At 42.0% G+C, this 27,618-nt stretch overlaps 1 protein-coding gene across 1 annotated transcript in view; it reads left to right on the top strand.

The window, feature by feature from the left end:
- PEBP4 (phosphatidylethanolamine binding protein 4) overlaps positions 1 to 25,065 on the top strand; it is a 282,827-nt gene extending 257,762 nt beyond the window's left edge. The window contains exon 7 of the mRNA XM_032229518.1: positions 24,427 to 25,065. Coding sequence (XP_032085409.1) covers positions 24,427 to 24,518 — 92 coding nt within the window. The 3' untranslated portion in view covers positions 24,519 to 25,065. The remainder of the gene's footprint in view (positions 1 to 24,426) is intronic.
- Positions 25,066 to 27,618: the final 2,553 nt, after the last annotated feature.

The raw sequence follows: 27,618 nt of genomic DNA on the forward strand, positions 1-27,618 counted from the left end.
GGCAGCGACCCAGGCCTGCCATGCCCATGAACCAGTTCTCCCAGCAATGGTGTAGGTGCCACCATCTTCTTTTTTGCTTCTATGCATGCACAGAACAATTTTAATTGTACTACGCATTCATGTGCAGAGCATATCAAGTGTACATGCACGGGGCGAACTGGCAGTAGTCTCTGCCAGAATCCACCTCTGTCCAGCTAGTAGTATATATTCTGAAGACAAGGAATAGGGAAAACATCACTCATATACTCACACATACACAATTTTAAAAAGATAAAAATCTGTACTCATCCAGAAAAAGTTTTCATGAATTAATTCATTTTATTTAGATCATTTATATAGCTGCCCATCTTATATCAAACTCTGCATAGCTCCCAGTCAATGAAGGAGAACAGTGTGTGTGTGATATAATTCTTCCGATCACCTTTTTATGTGCTATAAGAGAATGCTGTAAGTTCAGATGCAAATCTCAAATATCAGAAATGTCCAGATCCAATTTTTGGAAAAGGCAACCCAAGGAGTAATGCTGTATTCATGTTTTGTATTTTAGGTGGCATAATCACAAGACGTTGCTTTTCTTGTATATCATTAGCAAACTATGAGTTGTTACCTTGGGAGCTCTTTTCTGGATCTCTGGATAAACAAAATCTACCTGTATTGTGAATTTCTCAAGCGGGGTCAAGATCCTGACCTTCACCAAAGAGGCCCTGCTGCTAAAAACACTTGGTGGAATATTATTTTTAGCTGTTTTGCTGATGAATCATACAGCTCTTCTGAGGATTTTATGCCAAATTCTCAAAGCAGTTTCATGAGAGTTTGTTGTTTCCTAGTTGACCTGATCATCCACCATATGGCTGGTCCCTTGGATTTCAGATGAATGTTGATTCACACCATTCAATCTATAAAGAAGCATTTTACCCTTCAATATCCCCTATTATTTGTACATCAGCAGGAGCAGGAGGTAAAAGTCCCAGGCTGGCTTTTCCACCATAAATAGAAAAAACAATGTGTCTGTCTGTCTGTCTATCTCTATCTATCTATCTCTATATTCTATTTATATCTATCTACCATCTACCTACCTAGCTACCTATCTATATCTATCTATCTATCTATCTATCTATCTATCTATCTATCTATCTATCTATCTATCTATCTATATCTATCTATCTATCTATCTATCTATCTATCTATCTATCTATCATCTATCTATCTATCTCTATCATTATCTATCTCATCTATCATTACATCTATCTATCTCTATCTATCTATCACTATCTATCACTATATCTATCTATCACTATCTACTCTATCATTATCTATCTCATCTATCATCTCTTTCTATCTATATCTATCTTTCTATATTTCTATCTATATCTATCTATTTCTATCTATCTATAACTATCTTTCTATCTATCTATCTTTCATTATCTATCTCATCTATCATATCTGTCTGTCTGTCTGTCTGTCTGCTTATGTCACTGCAGTGGATTTGGACAGTGAACAAAAAGTAAAACTGAGGAAACCAAAAGAACACAATTAATTTTAAAAAAAAAAAGCAACAAAAATATTCAAGGTAACATGTGTTAGAAGTCTAAAAAGGAATACCATTTCACAATTAGCCAAAGAAACCAAGCAACAAGACTCACATAATATCTGGACCACGTGCTTAGCCCCTCATGAAAGGCCAAAGGGTTGAGGCCATCCAGATCTCTGTGTGGAGATATAGTTCCACAAGTTAAGTGCTGTGACAGAAAAAAATATGATTCCTGGGTCCCAGAAATTGCTTAATAGAAGGAACCCAAAGCACATAACTTCAATTGTCACAATCAGGACGGTAAAATGTACTAGATGGGAGGGACTTCTAATCAACATTGCACTGCAAGTTGCATGTAATCTGACAGACAGACCCTGCATGAAGATAATAATTTATGAGATCAAACCAGAAGAAGAAGAAAAAGACGCAAATTGAAATCCTCAATTCTTTCATCCCGGTCATGGAAGAACTGTTAGTAGTATTAAAGAGAAGTGCGTGGCTCAAAAACCTGAAGGTTTATCAGGATTTCTGAACCATTCTTGTTAATCCCTTGTAGAGCAACCTATAAACTACAGATTAAATCTTTTTGCTTAAAAGCAAAAGCAGAAGCTAGTAAGTGGAGTGGAGCATATGCATAGTTGTACAGGGCAAGCAGAATCAATGGGAAAAACGGGATTAACAACTGTATTTCACTTAACAATTGCAGTGATTTGCTTAACAACTGTGGTTGTAAGTTTGAGGAGTACCCATACACCAAAGATACATGCTATCCTCTCATTTATTCGGTTTACATACAGAGTATGGCAAATGTTGGACTAGGAAAAACCAGAATGTGAAATTAAAATTGCTGGTAGAAATGACAGCAGCCTCAGTTGTGCTAATAATACTTCTTCAGTGGCAGGAAATGGGGAAGGATTCTCTTGTTGGAGATGAAAGAAGAGATTGTAAAAAATATTTTGCTATTCAGTTTTTTTAAAAAAAAAATCCTAAGATTTTATCAACAAGCAATGTGGGCATTTGAGAAGAAGCTGACAGAAAATAAGATGGTTAAACACTTTCATACAAGCATGAACTGGCAAGAAATCAAGAAGCAGCTAGTGACAGTCAGTGCTGACAAAATGATGTCCATCAAGTCACAAAGAATCAGAAGTGACTGAATTTTAAAAAAAAACAAATCTGAGGTACCAGCGCAATCTAATCATCCCATTTAGAAGAAATGCTGAACTTTAGGTTATTCCAGTGGACTGTCTTAAATAATGACTTTGTAGCATCACTGACTGTGATTTTTTTAAAATATATTTTCTTTTCTTGTAAGTCTTTCCACTTGCTGGTCTATTTTCTTATATAAATTGCAAAAGTGCAGCATTTGCATGGGTATTATATATAACGTTTTATTTATGTGAAGATATTAGACAATCATTTGTCTATAGCAGTGTCTGTAGCATGATAGCAGTGTTCCAATATCTCAGGGGCTGCCACAAAGAAGAGGGAGTCAAACTATTCTCCAAAGCAACAGAGGGCAGAACAAGAAGCAATGGGCGGAAACTAATCAAGGAGAGAAGCAGCCGAAAACTGAGGAGAAATTTCCTGACAGTTAGAACGGTTAATCAGTGGAACAGAAGTTGCCTCCAGAAGTTGTGAATGCCCCAACACTGGAAGTCTTTAAGAAAATGTTGGATAGCCATTTGTCTGAAGTGGTGTAGGGTTTCCTGCCTCGGCAGGGGGTTGAACTAGAAGACCTCCAAGGTCCCTTCCAAGTCTGTTGTTTTGTTATTCTGAATTGCCTATTTTTTTAAAAAACTCCAACGCGAAAAGCAACATTTGAAGAAGTGGTGCCATTTATTTAATGGCTAGATTAATGTCCTGTCTTTCCTTTGAAAACACAAGGTGATTGGCCTAGTATTCCCTTCTCAGTTTTCCCAAAAAAACGTCTTCCTATGAAGTAGATTGGCTTGAGAGAGAAATGGGTCCCAGAATTACAAAGACAGTTTTCATGGCTGTTCTGACCCAGGCTTCATTAAAAAGCATGAAGCAGAGTCTTAGTCCCGGCAAAACCTCTTTTATTTACACAACTGTGAATTCCTTTTATTCACAGTCAGGAAGGCTTGACAAATAATCTTTCATAGGAATATTTATCAACACGAGCCTTATCTCGCTTGGAGAGCTGCCAAATAACTAGCAGGGCAGGGCAACACTTGGCACAGAGTCTCTTATAATCACAAACAGAACTTTCCACTCTTGAAACGAATTGTTTCCTGCAAAGCCCCCCCCCCCCATTGGCTCCTCTTGTTTCCTATGGGAGGGGCCAATCACCTCCAAGTTGTGGCTTTACTCCTAAGTCGACCCTGCTTTTTTAGTTGTTCTTGTCTTCTGGCAGCTCTGCACAGGCGCACACTGGGAACAGGCTCCAGCTGTTCCTCTGCCTCACTTCTGTCTAGCTCCCTCTCTGCCTCTGATGCAGAGCCCTCGTCTGAGCTTTCCTCACTCCCCAGGACTGGCCCATGTTCCTCCCCAACCACCTCACTGTCTGACTCTGCTGCCAGCTCTGCTGGCCGCTAGCAGGCCACAAAAATGGCTGAGGAATAGATTTAAATTTGGATCTCCCTGATTTTTAGCCCAACCATTTGGTCTCTGCTATACTGACTTGTTTACATGGGAAGGGACTAAAGGAGAATAATCAGGGGTGATGTGACAGCTGTCTTTCAATACTTGAGGGGCTGTCACAGCAAACGGGGTTGACCCATTTTCCAAAGCACCTGAGCATGGGACAAGAAATAGTGGGTGGCAAATCATTAAAGAGAGAACCAACCTAAAACTAAGGAGAAATATCCTGACTGTTGTGTCCCGCCAGCAGCCAGCAGAGCGGGCAGCAGATTCGGACAGTGAGGAGTTTGGGGAGGAACCTGGACCAGTCCTGGAGTCTGGGGAAGGTTCTGATGAGGGCTCTATGTCAGAGGCAGAGAGGGTGTCAGAGCATATGCCAGCTATCAACTGCCTTCAGAGTCAGACAACAGTGAGGCAGACGAATTGGTTAGTGACTCTCCGAGACTCCTTGCCAAATTTTGCAGATCTCAGCCTGTCAGTTCTCCAAGCCAGATAAGGTCTGTGACCATAAATCTTCCTACCTTGAAATACTTTTCTGGATGTGAATGAGCAGAATTCACAGGAAATTAATAAAAGGGTTTTTTCCCGGGACCAGGAGTTTGCTTCATGCTCTCCAGAAGCCTCGGTCAGAACACTGAAAGTAAGCAACCCATCTCTTGTTTTTTTCATGAAACAGTCTCCCCAAAAGTGATCTTCCCTGATTGTACAACTAGGTAGCCATGATTATGCATTTTTTCCAATATAAATTATATTGTGATGAATGTTTTAGGGCATTTTTTCCCCAATTTAATCCTCCGATGGTGCTGGCTAAACACGGTTGGAATTTAGGCCCGTGCTTCTAAAGAATAATTTAGCAATTTTTATTCATTTTGAGCACAGAATATCCAGTTACATATATATAATAATATATTATAGTATATTATCTAATACTATTTGGCTTCTTTCTAAAATTCATAAATGTTTTCTATACTTTCATTCCATTCCTTCTGCTGAATATAAAATTAAAGCTAAGTTCTTTCTTATGTTTTTAGTACTCACTAGAGCCTAGGAATCTCATTTTATACAAAATAAACCGGATCTGTCGATGGAAGCTCCGAGTACCTTTCTTAAATTCAAGTGACCAGAAGAGGGCACTAAACTCTGGACTGTGTTAGAGTTTAATTTAAAGACTTGTTTAAATCAATTGTAAATGGAAAGAGGAAAGTGACAGTTAAGGAAGTTTAAAGGGAAAAAAATAGTTGAAGAATTACAGCAATTATCTTTCATAAACATCTTAACAAGACATCATGTGAGTTTTATTTTCTTGAACAGGAGCATCTGTGTGCATTTGTATTTACTTTTTGATAATGTGAATTGGCATCCTCAGCGGCTGAGAGTAAATCAAATAAATGAATATTAGGTGATGTGACATTAGCTGAGAAGGGAAAGAATTTTTAAAATCCAGTTATTTAGCCCTCGGTGACAAATATCACATACACTGTATTATAGGAAGTTTATTTAGTGGAGTGTAGTATCCTAATTCTGTGTAGAATTAGATGGAAAAATTTCTTCCTTGATTTAAAAATAATTAAGGAATATGTGATAAGTACTAGAGAAGTAAATATGTATTTCAACTTTCTTGTTTTTTTTTATCCCCAGAATACTTTCTATCAACCTGGGATATGTTGTTCTATTATATACCTAGTATTCTCTTTCCAGCACTGCATTGGGAGGCTTCAGTGTTTTTTATGTTATTTTGTTTTATGTCAATATGCTAAAGTGATTATCAAAGGGAAAAGTGGAGATATATACAACAACATGAAAGGATCAACAGAAACCCCAAAATTGATAGTCTGTAGAGATTCTCAGTCATCCAGGTCATGGTTGTCCCAAAGGGGCTTTTTCAGGAGGTAATTGGACTCATATTTTTTTTGAAGATGTTTTGCTTCTCAGCCAAGAAGCTTCTTCAGCTCTGACTGGATGGTGGGGAATGGAAGGATTTATACTCCTTGCAGACAGCTGGTCATTTGCATCCTTTTAGAGGGTCATTGAAGCACTTGGAGGTTTATCTGTGTCCTCAGGGTCACCTAAGTGTGGAAGCATATAAATCCTTCCATTCCCCACCATCCTGTTAGAGCTGAGGAAGCTTCTTGGATGAGAAGCAAAACATCTTCAAAATAAAAAACAAGAAAGTCCAGTTGCCTCCTGAAAAAGCACCTTTTGGGACCCAAAATTGATAATATAGAAATGTAAAAAGAGAAAAGCGCTTAGAAATTATTTTATAACTGAACTCTATTTCATAAAAGAACTCTAAAAACACTGATTATATTGCTTAAAAATCATCTTCCATGCCTCTTTCATTTAAAAAAAACAACAACCCAATTTAATCCAAATATTGCCAAAATTCCTTATCAGCAACCAGCGGTGCTGCAGATCAGAGTTAGATTTCTTCTTCAAGAGTTTTCTAGTAATTGTCTTAGCGCACGTACTAGAAAAAAAATTCCACTATTTTAATCTTTAAATAGATTCACAATACTATAGATGAGAGTAAAAACATACACCTTTAGCATCTGTGTAGCAATTGATCCAGAACCACATTAACACACCTGTTGGTGTCAGCCCCAAGCCTGACAATAACAACATAATTGGTTGTTAGGAGCAAAGAGGGATATGAATAAATTACTGAAGCTACGATGCCATGTTTATGTTGACAAGAAACATAATTCATAAACAAAGTTTGATGGTCATTTCCATTCGAAGTGATGTGCTTCAGTGGACACTATTTGAATAGAACAGAATAAAATAACAGAGTTGGAAGGTACCTTGGGGGTCTTCTAGTCCAACCCCCTGCTTAGGCAGGAAACCCTACACCAGTTCAGACAAATGGTTATCCAATCTCTTCTTTAAAACTTCCAGTGTTGGAGCATTTACAACTTCTGGAGGCAAGTTGTTCCACTGATTAATTGTTCTCACTGTCAGGAAATTTCTCCTCAATTCTAAGTTGCTTCTCTCCTTGATTAGTTTCCATCCATTGCTTCTTCCACCCTCAGGTGCTTTGGAGAATAGTTTGACTCCCTCTTCTTTGGGGCAACCCCTGAGATATTGGAACACTGCTATCATGTCTCCCCTAGTCCTTCTTTTCATCGAACTAGACCTACCCAGTTCCTGCAACCATTCTTCATATGTTTTAGCCTCCAGTCTCCTAAATATCTTTGTTGCTCTTCTCTGCATTCTAGAGTCTCCACATCTTTTTTACATCATGGCAACCAAAACTGGATGCAGTATTCCAAGTGTGGCCTTACTAAGACATTATAAAGTGGTATTAACACTTCACGTGATCTTGATTCTATCCCTCTGTTGATGCAGCCTAGAACTGTGTTGGCTTTTTTGGCAGCTGCTGCACATGGCTGGCTCCTATTTTAATGGTTTTCCACTAGGACTCCAAGATCCCTCTCACAGTTACTCCTATTGAGCAAGGTATCATCTATACTGTACCTGTGCATTTCGTTTTTCTTGCCTAAATGTAGAACCTTACTTTTTTCACTATTGAATTTCATTTTGTTAAATAGTACCCAATGTTCAAGTTTGACCTGACTTTATAGCTTAGCTTTTAATGCACTGTGTGCTATATAGATGTACTAAATATATTACAATAACAGTTTCCAAATGGAAGTTCTATCATAGGATTGCTTCAAAAGCAAATCCAGAATATTGTCAGTGTTCCGGCGGATGCTTTAATTAAATCACAAGCCTCGAGCCACGCTTCAAAAGAAATACAGTTATTTATTAGGAGGTTCATGTTGGCACATTCCCAAGGGAAGCCAGCTCTGATATGGCCCCAATCATGACCCTGTTTTCCCCCTCCCCCAATGGGGCAATTTTGCGGTTGTAGAGGTCACTCCCCTCTTGCCACTTCAAGTAACTCTGGGATACAGCCTTGAGAGAGATAAATCTGGAATGTGCATCTGTCTTTTGCTGCTGGGTCGTTTCATCGGTTTCCCATCCCCCTTTCCTATGGCAACTTGAGAGCAGGCCAGAAATGGTTTGCGAGTTGGCAAAAATATTAGGAAGTACCCTGCAAATTAAAACCACTAAAAATTAGGATATGCTCCAGTATGACGTATGCACAGATCTGTTTGTCAATTTTGCTCATCCCAGTGATGAAATTTGATTTTAAAACAACCACTATCAGTATGAGAACTTGCTGCTTTTGTGGAACTTTCACAATCGTTTTTGGGACCTTCAGATTCTTGAGTTTGATGAGCATATTTAGAATTTTGAGAAAAAATCTTGGGTATTCTCCCCACATGACCACCAATGTGTTATGACCAGATTCCTCTCCCCCAGTAGGAAATTGGCTAAAGCAAAGAAAAATAGCTTATCCAGGAATCTAATTATATTACAGAGTTGAAGTTTGATTTCCAAACCACTTTTTAAAATTTGCCATTCCCTCTTCCAACATCCACGTCACGGATTAATTGATGAGGTGTAGAGAGAAGTAATTTGGCCAAGAATTTGACTGCAAGAATGGGATGAAAAAATCAAATCACATATTGGCCCTACAAATACCAATAACAAATGCAATTTACCAAAGCAATTTTTTGATTTTCATACAAATATGCATTGACAAAATATCCACTCACCAAAGCCAAATGCTTACACATACAGCTGCACAAAATAAATATAAAATTAATAAAGAGAAGTAACAGATAATTGCAGATGGGCCAAGCTCCTCACCATCCCCATTAGTCCCCAAGTTGTAGGCAGATACTACTCACAGATTACTTTTTAATTTTCTGCAGATGGCTGGGTACACTTCAAATGACATGGTAAACTGCAGCTGCTTAATAGCTGAAGCTGGAATCTTACTTTGCATCAAGCTACATTCCCAGTTCAAGAAGTAGAGATGCACCTAAAGCCATGCACTGAAAGGGGGGAAAGGCTGGTGGGTGCTAAAATTCATTAGCATCATATTAGGCACTCCCTAATTAACACTGAAATATACAAGGTTCTTGGGTGTTTAAGATTCCAGCATTTAAGATTCCCCCAGGAGGATCTTTGGGGGGGATCTAAAATGTTATAATTAAAAGGAAATTATATTCTCAGGGTCAGACATAGTCACTTTCTTATTATTAGCATCTTATTATTATCCTAAATGTAAAATGCTGTATAAATGTAATAGCAAGCAGACTTTCTTGCTATAGAAGCACAGTGTTTTGAGCAGTTGGCTCTTGTTTGTTGTTAGTTGCGAAGTCCTGTCCGGCCCATCATGACTCCATGGACAACATTCTTCCAGGCCTTCCTGTCCTCTATCATCCCCTGAAGTCCATTTAAGCTCACACCTATTGCTTCGGTGACTCCATCCAGCCACCTCCTTCTCTGCCATCCCCTTCTTCTTTTGTCCTCAATCTTTCCCAGCATGAGGCTCTTCTCCAGGGAGTCCTTCCTTCTCATTAGGTGGCCAAAGTATTTGAGTCTCATCTTCAGGATCTGGCTTTCTAAAGATCAGTCAGGGTTGATCTCCTCTAGGACTGACCGGTTTGATCACCTTGCAGTAAAAGGGACTCGCTAGGCTTGACTAGTAAAGTTCAATTAAATTTGTTAATACCACTTTATAAGGCCTTGGTAAGGCCACACTTGGAATCCTGCATTCAGTTTTGGTTGCCACGATGTAGAAAAGATGTGGAGACTCTAGAAAGAGTGCAGAGAAGAGCAACAAGCATGATTAGGGGACTGGAGGCTAAAACATATGAAGAATGGTTGCAGGAACTGGGTATGTCTAGTTTAATGAAAAGAAGGACTAGGGGAGACATGATAGCAGTGTTCCGTTATTTCAGGGGTTGCTCCAAAGAAGAGGGAGTCAAACTATTCTCCAAAGCACCTAAGGACAGGGAAAGAAGCAATGGGTAGAAATTAATCAAGGAGAGAAACAACTTAGAATTGAGGAGAAATTTCCTGACAGTGAGAACAATTAATCAGTGGAACAACTTGCCTCCAGAACTTGTGAATGCTGCAACACTGGAAGTTTTAGAGAAGAGATTAGATAACCATTTGGCTGAAGTGGTGTAGGATTTCCTGCCTAAGCAGGGGGTTGTACAAGAAGACCTCCAAGGTCCCTTCCAACTCTTCTATTGTATTGTATTAAATTGCAGTTCACCAAAAAAGTGTAACTGTAAAGCTTATTTCATCCTAGTTTTGGGGCGCCGGCAGTAGTTCTCCTGTATAATATTCCCGCCTGCCCAATAAGGTGTGGAGAATTGAAAGGTTCCTAGGCATTAAGAAGAAATGTGATGATTGTCCGAGCATCCCTTGAAAATTAGCTTTTGCCTAAGCTTACCAGCTGGCTTCTCAGTAGGGGTTGCCAGTCGGCCGGTCTTGTCTTTTGAATTAAATGAATGGGACTGCAGGAGTGTGTTTAGCAACATAATCAAAAGCCCCTAAATCTCTGGGGCTATTGTGAACAGCAAAAAGGATTCCTGCCTACTGCCACAGGGACATCATTAATCTTGGTGGAAAACCCTTAGGACTCCTTTCACCAAGAAGAGCCCCAGTTAACTAGGCAGATAAATTATAAGATACAAACTGTGCTGATATCAGGACAAAAAGTGGACTCTGTTTTGGGTTTTTTTTTTAGTTCTTCTGCCGTATCTTAAATTAGAATATCATGGCCTGCAAAGCCATTCATTCCACAATATTGGAACCTTCATGGTCAATGAAGCGGACTTGAATTTAGGCAATTAATGTCAGACGCCATAAATCAGGGAAGCACGGCAGGTCAAACAACTACAGGTTTGTTGCATGCTAATGCTCTCTATAAGAATCTGAACTACTAACAGTCAAGGCAAATTGGAGGTAGCTAAGAATCAATGAGTTGGGATGCACTGGCTCAGTGGCTAAGACACTGAGCTTGTCGATCAGATGGTCAGCAGTTCGAATCCCTAGCGCTGCATAACGGAGAGAGCTCCCGTGACTTGTTCCAGCTTCTACCAACCTAGCAGTTTGAAAGCAGTAAAAAAATGCAAGAAGAAAAATAGGTACCACTTTGGTGGGAAGGTAACAGCACTCTGTGCATCTTTGGCATTTAGTCATGCTGTCCACATGACCACGGAGACGTCTTCGGACAGCGCTAGCTCTTTGGCTTTGAAATGGAGATGAGCACTGCCCCCTAGAGTCGGAAGCAACTAGCGTGTGGGGGAACCTTTACCTTTACCTTAAGAGTCAATGGAACTCAAGCTGGGCTGAACCTAGATCTCTTGTGGGTGCAAAGGGGCTCGAGACTAATGATGTGCTTGACCCCTCCCTCAAGCTCAACCTGGTCATCTCCTACAATTAAGTCCATACTGAACTGGAATATCAAAGTTATAGGAGAAAGTTGATGCAACATGAACTAATAGAATGCAACTGGATTGGGGCATGACTGTAAACCTTATTCAAGTCCCATATGCTGATGTACACATTCCCCATCCTTTCCCCACCCTGCTGCTTCTCCTGGGGGATGTGGGATGCCAAATCAGTAACTCGTCTTCTGGAGATTCCAACATATTCAGCCATTCAAACTTCTCCCATAATGGAAAGCGAAGAAGATAATGAAAGAACCACATGCCTCCACTGTCACTGTTCTCTCACATGTTGAAGACCAACAGCTGCAACTTGGAGACTTCTCTCTTTGGATAGGCTTTCTGATTTAGATCTCCCAGGATTTGTCCCTAAATCGCGCAAGTAGATTCTGTAGACACAGATTGTTCCCTGCTATATAGAAAGAGACTTCCAGCTCATGGAGAGAGGCCGTAGTTATATAGTGCAGGGGAGTGACTACACTGGCCCACATTCTTCTTCATCCTGTAAGTAATTTGTACTCACAAAATAGGATTAGAATCTCAAAAATGACACGGTGCTATTGTTATAAACAGCCATGCAATTGTTGGGAATCATTGGGAGGAGACAGTGTATATATCTAGAGAGAAGGTATAGGCAGGAACAGCATACACTCAGGGGTGGGCTGCTGGGGATTTACACGGGTTCGGGCAATCCTCTAGCAGAGATTCTGTGCAGTTTGGCGAATCCCCCAGATCCCTCTCCTGGCTGGCCCCTCCCACCCCACCCCTCCCAGGAGTCTCCATGTGGCCCATTCATCATGGCAGGTAAGTGTAGGGCCTGCATGGAGGCTCGGGGAGAGGGGGGGAACAGGCCTACTGAAGGTTCTGGAAGTCTGGAAACAGGCCTGTTTCCAGACTGCGGAAGGTCTCTGGAGCCCAGGGGAAGCAGTTTTCACCCTCCCAAAGGCTCGAGGAACGCCTCCGGAGCCTGGGGAGGGCAAACACGCCCCCCCTGCCATTGTGGAGGAGGCTGGCTAGGCCACACCCATCATGGCCACGCCCACCAAGCAACAGGGCAGCAAACCCGTTGCTGCAATGTTTGAAGCCCATCCCTGCATACACTGAATAGCACAAGCAAATAGCTAGCATTACAGCATACAGGAACATGGGCACAGTGTTAGTCCCTCCCAAGTACATATTGGAGATCCCACAGAAGGTTGTGGAGGATAAGAGGGCTAAAATAGACCGGCAGGTACTAGCAGGCATCATGGTAGTAGACAAAGACCAGAAGACATCGGTGCCAAGTGACAGCAACATCATCAGGAAAAAGGAATATGGAGAAATGCCAGGGCCTGAAGGAGGAAATAAAGAGGATGAGGAACATGAAGGCCAAAGTAGTCCCAGAAGGAGCATTTGAGGATGAGTGTCCTAAGCTGGGCGAGTGGCTCCAACATACCCCAGGAACGATTTCAGAGTTCTCTGTCCAGAAGAGTGCAGTGTTAGGAGCAGCTAAGATATTGCAAAGGATCCTCAAACACTAGAGGACCTGAAATTGAGAAACACACATATCACCCGTAGAAATGGATGGATGGATGGATGATGGATGGATGGATGGATGGATGGATGGGAGATAGATAGATAGATAGATAGATAGATAGATAGATAGATAGATAGATAGATAGATAGATAGATAGATGATAGATGGATGGATGGATGGATGGATGGATGGATAGATAGATAGATAGATAGATAGATAGATAGATAGATAGATAGATAGATAGATAGATAGATAGGACAGTGAGGGAAACTTACTCAAAGTTTGGGCAAAGTAGTGTAACCCCCCAGTATGTTTCACTGTCTCCATCTGGTCAGGAAATGGGGAGCAATGGCAAGAGTAGAGGTTAGCTATATGTTTTCAGCTTCTAACAATAAGCAAAAACTTCAATAAGAGCGAGATACTATGATATAATTTTGCAGGAAATGAGCTGCAGACATGGACTAAGTCAAGTGTGAAGTCCCTCATTATTCCAATGCAGTGTGGATTTCAGCATTTCTCACCCATATGTGGTTGACTTTCTTCCACCCCCTTTTTCCTTTCCCCTTGTTGGTAGTTAGTGCTGGTGAGTCATCAACACACAAGATTAGTGAGTGTGCTGCCCGGTTTGTATTTAAGCCATAAAGACTGCAATGTATTCATAAAACCATTTTCAATCTCTAATTTATGGTGGGAAGAAGGGGGAAATGGAAATAGTTTATTAGATTTTTTTTCATCCAACAGGGTGGGTTTCATAGTTTACTCCAATTTTGGTTTTGTTCATTAAAGTAATGAAATGGCATGGGAAGTTGCCAGTTGGGGACATCTGTTTCCACATCATTTTCAACTAAAAGTGTATCTTCTTCTTTGTCCTTATTCAACTTCTTATTCTCTTCTTTGGAATTGTTGCTGTCTCCTTTTCAAATACATCCCTAATCCTAAGGACAGAAATATTGCTTTTTTATCAGTAATATCCTTCACTAGGTTATGAGCAGCCAGGGGTGAAATTGCTACTGGTTCTGACCGGTTCGCACGAACTGGTAGTAAAAAATTATATTGGTTCAGGCAAACCGGTAGTTCCGACGATCAGCTGTGCGACAATCAGCTGTGCCGCGCAATTTGCCGCGCAATTTGCGCGGCACACCTGATCATTGCACAGCTGATCGTCAGAACGACTGGTTCCTTTGAACCAGTAGCATTTTTTACTACCAACAATCAGCTGTGCAACAATCAGCTGTGCCGCATGATTTATATTCACTAGAAAGAATATAAATATAAAGCAAACCAGTAGCAAAGCGAACTGGTAGCAAAGTGAACCAGTAGCAGACTTCAGAGCATTTCACCCCTGCGAGAAGCATATTACAGACAAGCAATTACAAAAGTGCATTGGATCAGGACAATTTAAAGACAGGGGGGATGTGGTTTGTCAGAGAAGAATTGGGTGCTTTAAACCTGTACAAAGATATCTCAAACCCCCACCAGACTCAAGGGATGCATTTTGCCTTCCTAGAGTTTTAACAACTAAAAAAAAATGGATTCACCCAATTTGGTTACCACACCAGAAGACACAGCCAGGCTAAGACATAATTCTGCAGAAAATGAGACTCATTTCTGTGTATATTTCTAAAAGGCCACACTGAGAGTGAGCATATTAAACTGAACGTTAGTTTCAGTTTCAAATGCCTAAAAACAACTTCATCGTTCTTTAGTATGAGACTGTGCATGAGATTCATTTGTGATGATGATTTCCAAAGAAATATCCAGACAAACCATTTCTTGGCTTCATCCCATTGAGTGCTGTTGACAAAAGTTGAATTTGCTACACATTGCCTCTCTCTTAGTGTCTGGCTTTCCCCGTGTCATTTAACTTAGTTATTGAATCAAACCATGTTTTGGATTTACAAACTATGTGAATCATAAAGCAATCAACAGTTGAGTTGGTGAAGAACAAACGAACTCCTAAGCGAGGTTAAAACTAACCAGGCCGGCATATTGTACAAATGCATTACAAGCTGTTTAACTAACCTGATTAAGCATGTTGTGCAAATAGACTTTCTGCATAGGCTGTTCCTAGAACTTTGCAAACCAGTTACAAAATAAATCATTGTTCTAAGTCAGATTTGCTTCCTCCCAAAAAAATGGCAAGTCCCTCGGAGAAACATTGAATGACCTGGCATTGCCCAACTGGTACTCTCCCAATCAAAGCAGCCTCTCTCAAGTTCCATGACTGCACTTCCCTCTGGTTTATTCAGATGTCACTGTATGTATACCGAGGTCAGGCAGCCACACGGCGTGTCTTACAGCAGGAACTTTGCTCTACTGTACAGTAGTGAAACTTCAGGTTCTTTGCTCTTGAAGATTATTGACTCCCAAGCCTGTGATGCAAACGTGTTCAAAGAGCACCTTGATAACTAACAGGTTGTGGGTTGTCCACAATGTATCTGCAGATGATTGGCAAGGCCTATAGAGGCACGAAATGTTCTTCCACATGTCGGGCAGACATGTGTGGGCACCATTGTTGCAGCTCTGGGTTTGTGGAGTGCCCGCTTCTCTTGTGCTATGGATGTCCTTCTGTCTTCAAATGTCTGGCAGCCTTGGTGAATCAGCGTGTGCCATGTCGATCGATCTTGCACCAGGGTTTCCAGGAGATGGTGTCGATATCCAGGAACTTGAAGGAGGCTTTCAACGTGTCTTTGTATCGCTTCCTTTGTCCCCCGTGCGATCACTTTCTTTGAGGCAGCTCACAGTAGAGGAGTTGTTTGGGGATGCGGTGGTCTTGCATCCTTGCCACGTGGCCTGCCCAGCATGTGTGGGCTTCATCAGCAGGGTGTGAACTGATGGCAGGGCTGCTCTGGAGAGGACTTCTGTGCCTGGCACCTTGTCCTGCCACCGGATCCTCATTGAGGCAGATCATGTGAAAGTGGCTCAATGGACTAGCGTGCCTCCCAGTGGTGGGTTCCAGGCGGTACGGCAGCTGGAAGCAGCAGTCACCGTACCAGAATGGTGTTTCGGTGGGCCCACCCAGTTTCCTTACCTCTTTTTCAGAGAAACGGGCCAATTGTGCACATTCGCACAGCATATGGCACCTGCATGACCTCGCCAAGGAGCTGAGGCATCACAGGGCAGTAGCATGTGCATGTGTGCGCAGTGCTGTGCCCAAGGTGGATGTCCAGACCCATCACAGCTTACCGGTTGCAACGGGATACGGAACCCACCACTGGTGCCTCCTATATACAGTCCAAGTCTCACTGGCATACATACCCAAGTCTGTAAGGATGAAGGTGTCAGCATTCCAATAGGTGTCACCACCCATAGAAAACAAACTTTGAGGCACTCGAAAATAACAGTTTAATGGATACAACATATTGGTGCCAACTGGTGAAAGCCGACTCTGAGATTTCCCATGGCTTTCACCTAATGAAAAGTAAAAGTCTTCCCTTTGCCCCCCCCCCAAGCCACTGATCATGCTGTCCAGTCCAAGTGCTGGCCGGTTGCTCCTCCTCTGACCAGCCACCTGTGAGAATGTCCTTGGTTCTCACAAGAAAACTTTATTGTTTTGGCTACAAAACCCCATCTAACTATTTCCCCCCTCCCACTGCCATGTGGCAACCCCAAAGATGGCTTCAGCCAGGCTCACTTCAGGGTTGACTGTATACTAGTGAAACTTCAGCTTCTTCACTGTTAAACTTCTTCAGCTTCTTCGCTCTTGAAGATTGTTGACTCCCCAGCCTGTAAGCATGTAGCAGCTTGCTCTTCAGCTGGTTCTTCCTTTAAGTCGACTACATCACCCCCTTGTTCTCTAATGGCTCCATTGCCTTGGAGGCAGTTGATGAAGCAACTGCAGTTGGCTAATCCTTTTGCAAGAGCTGCAGGGTCACTTTGTGATGTATATTAAACACTCAGATTTGAATTTAGATAAAGCAGGTAGCCTTCCCAGCTCAAAGACAATTGCAGCATTACACAGGCAGCATAGGCGAGCCCAGGTGGGGCCCAGCAATCCAACAGTTCCTACCAAGCTGATCCTCCATTTCCATTCTTAATCCTATGTCATGGTTGCATCAAATCCCTTTTCATTCCCAGAACGCTTAGGTACATTGCTTGGATGGCAGTTTCTGTCTCATTGTCCCCAGGTCTGAGACAGCAGGCTGGTTTAGGAAGCCTGGGAAAAGCTCCTAGCACACGCCATCTATCCTTTGGCAGAGAAGGAAAACCAGCCAGAGGGTGGAGGAATCACGGCACTAATTTCTAGCACATAGTGTCTTAGGTAAGGTAACACCTTCAACAGGACTAACCAAGAAGTTACAGAATACCACAGTAAACTTTGTAAAGTCCTTCTTCAGCTACAGATTATATTAAAAAGAAATCATACGGAAATAAGTGTTGGGGAAGTAAGGAGAGAAAACCTCCAGTAGAAACCTCCATGTAGAAAATCTAGAATTAAATTTGTTTTCCATCAAATTCCTGAGATAAATATAGGCTTTTGGTAGGAGGAATCATGTGTGTTATTAGTTGATGGACCTATTAAGTTTAAACCCTAGTGCTGAATCAATTTATTCCTTATTTATTACTTCTGTAGCAAAGGAAATCCTGTGACATTCTTCTCAGATTGAGCAATGATGTTTTGACTGTTTTCAGTTCCTTTTAGGACACTAAATAGAGCTGTGATGGCAAACCTATGGCACGTGTGCCAGAGGAGGCACGCAGGGCCCTCTCTATGGGCACGTGCACCATTGCCAGCTGTTCTTCTGGTTTCTGGCACGCACATGCACACCGGCCAGCTGGTCTTTGTGGGCACCAGAAAATGGCCTGAAAAACATCCAAAAACTAAGCCATTTCGGAGCCATTTTCCGGAAAACAGCAAGAAAATGGCTCGAAAAACAGCCTGAAAACTGGCCAAAAAACAGGCATATGTGCAACAGCCAGCTGGTCTTTGGGTTTTCAGTGCTCCAACATGCACACATGCATGCGCATGCACACACGTTCTGATTTGGGGCACTCGGTGCCAAAAAGGTTTGTCATCACTGAAATAGAAGATGGAAACATTTCAGTGTTCAAGTCCAGAGCTCACAATTAACTGACAGCAGGGACGTGCAGTCAGGGGAGGCAGGGGAAGCAGAGCCTCACCACTGTAATCATGAAAAGACAAAAAATGTGAAAGGAAAAATGCAAGAGCTGAGGTCAGGCTAAGCTAGTTGCTGCCAGAGTCACCGTGGATGACTCTGCTTAACTGTTTAAAATAGCCTCTAAAAAAGCACCCTCTACAGGAGGAGGCAGGAGAACAACGTGCCTCATCTAGTCTGACTTTAGCGTTTTATGATCATTTGAGCAGAGTTAAGTAAAGGTTAAAAGCCTAAAAATTCCTGACATAGGTGAGGCACGTCGTTCTCCTGCCTCCTCCTGTAGAGGGCACTTTTTAGAGGCTTTTTTAAACAGTTAAACAGAGTCATCCACGGTGAGTCTGGCAGCAACTAGCTCAGCCTGATGTCACCTCTTGCCTTTTTCCTTTTACATTTTTTTTCTTTTCATGATGGCAGGCAAGAGCAGAGTTGAAATCCTCTCTGAAACATCTGGAAAAGGTACGTGTGGGCGGAGAGAGGGGGAGGAATTCAAACTTCATCCTCAAGTGTAGATCCCTCCCCAAGTGTAGTTTGATTGCAGGCAGAGCCACGTTGCCTTTTCAAACACACACACACACACACACACACACACACACACACACACCTGGATAAAACTATATAAGCCCAGCTTCACTAATTACAAGTTTGAAAAGGCAACATGGCTCCATCTGCAATGAAAGGCTTCTCTGCCCCTTCTCTCACCCCAGCCTGCAAGAAGGAAGTGAGTGGGTGGGTGGGCTTTATTGTGTTTCAGGCATTTCGCACCCAGATAGCAGGCTGCATTTGCAATGGTGGAGGAGAATTGGGGGGGGGGGGTGTATGGCAGAGGAGCTGCTTTCAAGCCATTGGAAAATATATCCAATCCAACTTCTGTGCTTGTGTTTGTTTGAGAGAGAGTGAGTGAGTGAATGAGAGAGGGAAGGGGGTAGGAGAGATAGTCCAATCCAACTTCTCTGTGTGCGTGTGTCTGTTTGAGAGAGGGGGGAGGGAGGGAGGGAGGAAGGAGGGGGAGGGAGAAGAAAAAGAATGAAGGAAACTTTTTCTCAAAGGAGAAAAACAAATGCTGTCGCTTTAAATCGGAACGGAGCATGCCTGGCTGTGGAATTCTGGGAGTTGAAGTCCACAAGTCTAAAAAAATTTGAAACCCACCACTGTGTCAGTGCCTCACTAGCCATAAACCTCACCGCACGTCACTGACTGACAGCAAATCAATTCTTGTTCTTTTTGGCTATTCATTGAGTCCACAGACTTCTCAGCTAACCTGTGTTTGCTAATGTTGCCCACTTGGATCCATATCAAAACAAGCTTCCTTCCCCTCCCCCCCCCAAAAAAAAATATATAAAAGAAAGACATAACTAATGTTTCAATGTTAATCTCTTTGTCATAATGGCAAAAGAATCTCAATGCTGGTGTGATGATCAGCTCAATTCAACATTTCCTTAATCAGGCCAACAGTCCGGGAATTAATCTCTCTGTGGATCCCCTTTCATAGTTTTCGTGGCTAAGGCTGTTTTCAATGTGGGCTGTCACATTTGTTTTTAACTATTCTAATTGTATTTTTCAATACTATGCTATAGACCACACAGGGTCTATTGGAGTCGACGGTCATAATAAATTGAAATAAATAAATAAAGCACACTACTAAAAGTTGGAAAACAGGGCCGATCAAGAACCCCCCTCCACGAAGAGCACAGCTTCAAATGCAATACAGTGGCTTTTTGCGGATTCCCATGCCTCGTTCATTGTCTTGACATAACATTCCCCATCCATTAGTACAGAGATGTATCAGAACTGCTCACAACTCTGCAGGGGTGGGCTGCTACGAGTTTGCCCGGGTTCAGGAGAACCCGTAGCTAACGTTATGGCTGGTTCGGAGAACCTCCAAATCCCACTCCTGGCTGGCCCTGCCCACCCTGCCCCTCCCCTCCCAGGAGTCTCCACATGGCCCATTTTGGATGTGACGTAAGAACGGGGCCCTCACAGATGCTCAGAGAGGAAGGAAAACGGGTCTCCTGGAAGTTCTGGAAGGCTGGATACAGGCCCATTTTCCACTCTGGAGGTCCTCCAGAGCCTGGGGAAGGCGAAAATGCCCCCCCACCATGGTGCATGAGGCCAACTAGGCCACTCCCACCATGACCATCCAGCAATGGGGCAGTGAACCCATTGCTGCAATATTTGTAGCCCACCCCTGATCAGAACTGCTCATAGCTGTAGCTTCTTGGGTCAAACATTGTTTTTGATCAACAAGGAATCTATTTTGCTCCACAATAGATAAGAGTGCTTTCATCAGAGAAGTCCTAGAGAAGCAACCAGTAAATATCAGAATTATATTATATCCCAAGTAGAAATCACGAACCTGAAATATTGTTGGCATACTTCAAATTATGCTTCTTAAGGACACAAACATTTGCTTTTCACATTCAACTTCTCGTCATGTGACTTCTGTATGGGAAACTCTTATTGCTTTGCCATTTGCTTCAAGTAGTAAAACATTTAATGCCAGTCCTGGATTAGACAGATTAATGAAGGCTAAATCTGTACATGGTCACAAGTTCTAATGGCCGCACATTATCCCCAAGTTAAGAAGCAGGGCATGCTGGAAAACAATTGCATAAAAGAGGACATTGCTTTTATCCAGAAATTATATGAAATAAAATTCCGTGTTACAGCCTTACTGGTCAAACTGCAACTTCCAGATCTCCCTAGAAGCATGAAAGGACAGCAAGTTTGACAAAACTGTGATCATAAATGTACTAAGGTGTGATCCTTCTAGCTCTGCTTACATTTTCATGGACAGCCAAAGATGCAGTATGTAGTCAGAATGAAAACATAGCCTCGGTTAAAAAAAAAAAAAAAAAAAGCCCACAAGCCTATAATATATCTGTGTCTTGTTATGAATGGTTGGAATGTCAAACTCAGAAAGTATAATTCTCTGTAGAAGTTGGAAGAGTAGCTTTTCTGCCTGTAGTATCAGACCTCGATTGGAAGGAAGATGCCACTTGTTAGTGCTTCTGTTCCACTTACTTTTGACTTAGAAACACACGTGGACTCACACATATATATTCGTGCTGCCATCAAGGTATAAATTCTTTACAGCGTGTAGCAGCAAAGATTTCCTGTACATGTTAAGAGACAATGAAACTCATTCAGTTCTTGTTTCTTAAGGCTGTAAATTCAGATTTCTTCTCCACAGGATTCAAAGTTTGCGGCAACTCTTACTTTTTTAAAAAAATTATGTTTGTCCTTTTTTTCTCATAGCCAGTCAAAAAAAAAACCCGGCAGTTTGAAATCTAGCAGAAAAATATTGCTGTGGACATACATGGATGTGTGGGCTCAACTGAGTTTTAGAACTCTAACAAAATAGACTGTATGTAAGGATCCAGCAGTGGAATTCAGCCGGTTTGCATCTATTCAGGAGAACCGGTTGTTAACTTTCTAAGCAGTTCGGAGAACCGGTTGTTGGAAGAAATCTCCTTTTGTTTTTTCCCCACTTTGCAGGGCTAATCCTGTAAGAAAGGCAGGAAGGAAGCATTCTGTGGTTGTTTCTAGCCTCATCTTTATTGCCCTGCTTACAGAAACTGCCTCTCCGGTTAACCCTTATTCCATTGTAACAGCTAAGGCGAAGCGCCCATCGACCTGAGTGACGTTGAGTTGGCCACGCTCGTATGGTCACATGACCACCGAGCCACGCATACCCAGCTGGTCATTAGGGCAGAGAACCAGTTGTTAAATTATTTGAATCCCACCATTGGTAAGGATGTAAGTTTCGATTCCAACGTAGAGAAGAGCTATCAAAAGGAGAAGCTAGTCGTCAACAAACAGGCTTTGGAACAATAAGAAACAGTGAGCATCGAGAATTTAATCACATGAAATTGATGGTTACCAAAAGGAGAAGTCTGTTATTCTTTCCACCAACACAGTGCTACGAATCTGCAGGGGTTTCCTGAACTGCTTGAAATGGACTAGGGAAATCTACGAGAAACTTTTCTTCAGAAGTCACATTTTAAGTCATAGGGTTGAAAGTAGGATTAAAATTAAACATCTTGTAATAGTGGATGGATCCTTGGATTTTGATGGCTCTGAATTGATATTGTTTCCACTTTCATTTTCAGGGAGCTGAGAGTTCTCATTTGCCATGTTGGTATTAGCAAGCAGGCATCTCCAAGGAGTTTATTATTCTTTGTTCAAACAATGACCAGTTGAATCTGTTTTTATTCATACTTTAAGAAAAGCATTAGCAAGATAGTTTATAGATAATTACATTAGAATAACTTGTGGATGATGAAGATGATGGATGTGGGTGTGAGTGTGGCAGTGCCTGGAGACAGCAGAATAGAAGAGAAAGAACTGGAGAAGATAACAAAATACAAAGACCTACAGAAATAGAATGACTATGGAAACAGCAAGCAAGGGTACTACCAATAGTAATAGGTTCCTTGGGTGCAATCTCAAAACAACTGGAACACCACATGAATACCATAGGCATTGACAAATTGCTATCAGTCAATTGCAGAAGGCAGCTTTACTTGGAACAGCTTCCATCCTGTGATGATATCTGTAACAGAGGAAACAATTCGTTCGTTCACAATTCATTTCAGGAGTGTGAAGATCTGTCTGTGAATCTCAGAGACTCTGTGCCAAGTCTTTCCTTGCATAGCACTGCATTTTAAAAATATTTACATGGCAGCTTTCCAAGCTAGATAAGATATGTGGTCATAAATTCACCTTTGAAAGATTGTTTGCCAGGCCTTGCTGAATGTGAATGAGGGGAATTCACATTCGTTTAATAAAAGGGGTTTTGTCGGAACCAGGAATCTTCCTCATGCTTTTTGGGGAAGCCTGGGTCAGAACAGGATACATATGCAGTATACTGGTATCCTTGGAAAACAATCAGACAAGAATGCTGAGAATTCTTCTTCATATATCTCATTCATTTGTTATGGGGAACATATATCTGGTCGTTTGGCATCCAGAGCGACTTAGTGGCACATAATGTCTCATTCATAGAACCACACATCATCTCACACCCTAAAAGCAAAGTGAACGACAACTACAGTTAAAAGGCCAACATTTAAATAACCCAGTGGGAATTAGTTTGCTTTCCTCTTCCTAATTCTGTTGGGACATAGGCCAAAATGTGAAACCAGAAAAACTGGCATGCACAGTCCAAGGATACATATGTTGAAACACACTACACACCTATCTAGAGTGAAAATGCAATTCATGGCCACAAATCAGCAAAGCCTTCTTGGTTGTAACAGAGAACATTCCGGAATATTTTGCCCTGCTAAGCATGTGTGATTCTTCTGGTTATCTTTGGCAGGAAAGTAAAAGTACTTTGCCATCAGAACATTTGTGTTCCTATAATTATTATTTTTCCTCCTATGGATTCAGTATCCTAGATCATTAGAACTTGATGTTGTTGTGGCCCACTGGTGGCCAGCAGAGCTGGCAGCAAAGTCAGACAGTGAGGAGGTTGGGGAGGAGCATGGGCCAGTCCTGGGGGCTGAGGAAAGCTCAAACGAGGGCTCTGCATCGGAGGCAAAGAGGGAGCTAGACAGCTGTGAGGCAGAGGAACAGCTGGAGCCTGTTCCCAGTGTGTGCATGCGCAGAGCTGCAAGAAGACAAGAACAACTAAGACAGCAGGGTCAACTTGGGAGTAAAGCCACACCTTGGAGGAGATTGGCCCCTCCCAAACAAAAGAGGAGTGAATGGGGAGGGGGCTTTTGCAGGAAACAGTTTGTTTCTTCAGTCGTTTCAAGAGTGGAAAGTTCTGTTTGTGACTATAAAAGACTCTGTGCCAAGTGTTGCCTTGCCCTGCTAGTTATCTGGCAGCTCTCCAAGCGAGATAAGGTTCGTGCTGATAAATATTCCTCTGAAAGACTGTTTACCAAGCCTTGCTGACTGTGAATGAACGGAATTCACAGTTGTGTAAATAAAAAGTTTTCCCGGGACCAAGACTCTGCTTCATGCTTTATAAGGAAGCCTGGGTCAGAACAGGTATCTAAGAAACACATTTGGGACAGGCGCTACCTTTTTAAAAAGACCCCGTGATTTGAAAACTTCAAAATCATTCAGCACAGGAGCCCAAGCTTTTGATTTTAGAGGTAAAAGTTGTGGTTAGAAGATGCCAAAACATCAGTTCAGTTATATCTCCATACAGTTGGTTTGCCTGCTTTCCAATGTACATTTCTTTTCAACCAAGCTCCATACATGGAAAGAAAAATTACCAGCAAATTTTACAGCACATGGCAAAAGTTCATCTAATTTCCCATCGAGTAACTGTATCACAGCCCACATCATTTCTAAGAGCAAGCTTTTTAAATCTTTCTCTTTCCTTTCCAGGTTCCTGGAACATAAAGAACTTTGTGGATCGGTTTCATCTTGGAACACCTGTGGCTTCAACCCAGTTTATGACTAAGGATTACCATAACTAGCAATATCGGTAGAAGCACTAACCGTATAACCACCATTGCTCTCCATGATTTCGCTTGATTTCTTCCCTAGGGAGCAGACGAATGCTCCCAATCAGAGTGAACCTTTCTCTTTATTCAACAAGCATGGGCTGGATTTTTGCATGATCAACAGGCTTCATAGGGCTCTCTGGGATTTTATCTTAGGATTCATTATGTTTTTCAACTGGCATTAGTCCAAGTTGTCCCTAGAATTCCACCACGTATGTCACAGGAAATGCAACACATTCACTGCAGGACTTGTAGGCCTTAAAGTTAAATATGTATGGAGTCTCATATTATCTTGGAAGCAAAGTAAAAAGTCCATAGCCTACTCATAACCACCAACTACTCATATTCCAGCATTTTGTTTTAGATATTTAATTGACATCAAATTACCTTCTTATACTCTTTTATGGCACTTCCATTCATGACTTCCCTTCCCAGGCTACATACCCTTTGCAAATACACATCCTTGAATTAATATCTGCCATTTATTGCAGCATTCAATTAAAAAGAGCATTTCACCATTGCTTTCTCAAGGTTTTTTTTTATTGCACAGTTGGAAATCTCATTGAAATTGGACAAAACTTCATATCATGTTTTCCCGAAAATAAAATGAGGTCTTATTTTCTTTTGACACCCTCCCCCTGAAATAAGCGCTTGGCCTTATTTTCGGGGAGGTCTTATTATTTTTGAGACACAGGAGGCAGCGAGCGTGGTCACCTCAAGGCTGCTGCTGTGTTGCAGTATTTTCGGGGAGGTCTTATTTTCAGAGAAACAGGGTGTTATATTGTATTTTTTTTCCTTTGAGGAACTACTGTCCCTGTATATGATTTGACAGACTCTTCAGGATAATATGCAACACTAATGGATAAATCAACAACAGGCAACTGCACAGTTGGAAATGTGCAGATTAGAAACAATTTAAAAATAGAACAATAGGATTGTAAGGGACATTGAAGGTCTTCTAATCCAGCCCCTCCACTCAAGCAGGAGACTCTATATCAGACAAATGGCTGTCCAATCTCTCCTTAAAGACCTCCAGTGGTGGAGTACCCACAACCTCTGGAGATTAGCCTTTGCACTGATTAATTGTTCTCACTCTCAGGAAATTTCTCCTTAATTTTAGGCTGGATCTCTCTTTAACAGGGTTCCACCCATTACTTTTTGTCTTGGCTTCAGGTGCTTTAGAGCAGGGATCACCAACCTTTCGGATCTCAGGGACCACTAAATTCATAATTTTAAATCCCACGGACCACTAATATGATCTGCCTAATGACCAGCTGGGTGGGCATGGCAAGGTGGTCATGTAACTGGGTGGGCGTGGCCAACTTGATGTCACTCACATCAAAGGGTGCCTCGCCAGCCTCTATTTGCCCCTCCCCTCCCAGCCACTCCTTGCCTGCCTGCATGGGTTCCCTAGGGCCCCAAGAGGAAGCAGTTGTTGTAGCTAAGCAGCCACCACGAGAAAGAGTTGGCAAAGAGCCGAGGTGGCGCAGTGGTTAAATGCAGCACTGCAGGCTACTGCTAGATCAGCAGTTCAGCGGTTCAAATCTCACCGGCTCTGGGTTGACTCAGCCTTCCATCCTTCCGAGGTGGGTAAAATGAGGACCCGGATTGTTGGGGGCAATATGCTGACTCTCTGTAAACCGCTTAGAGAGGGCTGAAAGCCCTATGAAGCGGTATATAAGTCTACTGCTATTGCTATTGCTATTGCTATAAAACAGCTCAGTTCAAATTGGATCTGACCAAGGAGGCTCAGCCGAAGCACCTCATTGAGGATTACGAGCATAGATTCCCCAGGGAGAGAAAAGACCTGCGGGAGTGCAAGGCCAAGTACCGGCGCCTGGAGGCTCAGCAGGCTGAGATGGTCAGCCAGTTCGAGGCCATGATGCAGTCCCACTGGAACGAGGCCATCCGGCTCTTTGCCACCAGCGGCACTTCCCTCCAGCCTTCACCCAAAGCCATGCACCAGGAGGCTGAAGCAGACCCCAGGTCAGAATTTCTACTCCCCTCCAACCCACAAAAAAGACCCTAAAGGGGGAGACTCTGCAGCAACACAAGCGTTCATTGCACATATCTGTGTAGTTTGAGGACCCCTGATTTAGTGCAATATAAAAATTGCAAATAATTTTTCTGCAACCACCAACATTTTCTCACGGACCACCAGTGATCCATGGACCACCAGTTGGTGACCTCTGCTTTAGAGACTAGGTCAACCCCCCCCCCTTCTCTGTGATACCCTCAATTACTGGAAGACTACTATCATACCTCCCCTAAGCCTTCTCTTCCTTAGACTAGACATACCTAGTTCCCTCAAACATTTAATCCTCTCATTTACTGTTGCAGTGCTTGGTTGAAATAAGTTATTCTACATAATTTCCAACTTGAAATAATCAAATTACTGTATTTTGATTATAGAAGCTTCCAAAATCAACTTTATTTTGCACATTGATATGCTTTCTGGTCAATGACATTGTCACAGTTTGAAGACACCCTTTGACAAAATGGTTTGTGTCTGCACTCAACACCACTAGATACTTCATCATCACTCCTGTTGGCCCACCTCCTGCCACACACATGTGGGGTTTTTTTTTTCATTCTTACTCTCCCAAACTGTTATTGGATAACGAAATTAGCACATTTGCTTTCCTTTAAGAGGAATTGTGCATCTGCAAATCAGCAGTTTCTTTTTCCAGAATATTACTAAGGGAGAAAGGAAAGCTAAATCTAATTTCTGCCTTTTTATGTAAAAAAAATTATGTAAAAAGCAGCTATAGCATTTGTGGACACATCATGTGATTCCTTTTCAAACATTTGTATTCATTTTTTTTATTTCATCAAGCATGTATTAGATAACAGATATAAGTATAAACATGATTTTGAATACATGAAAGGGATATGAATAAGAAGTAATATTAGGACAGGGAGGGTATGCACGTTGGTGCGCTTATGCACGACCCTTACAGACCTCTTAGGAATGGGGTGAGGTCCACAGTAGACAGTCTAAGGTTAAAGTTTTGGGAGTTGGGGGAAGAAACCACAGAGTCAGGTAGTGCATTCCAGGCCTTGACCACTCTGT

This window comes from Thamnophis elegans, chromosome 13 (genome assembly GCF_009769535.1).
Source record: "Thamnophis elegans isolate rThaEle1 chromosome 13, rThaEle1.pri, whole genome shotgun sequence".
Taxonomy (NCBI): Eukaryota; Metazoa; Chordata; class Lepidosauria; order Squamata; family Colubridae; genus Thamnophis; species Thamnophis elegans.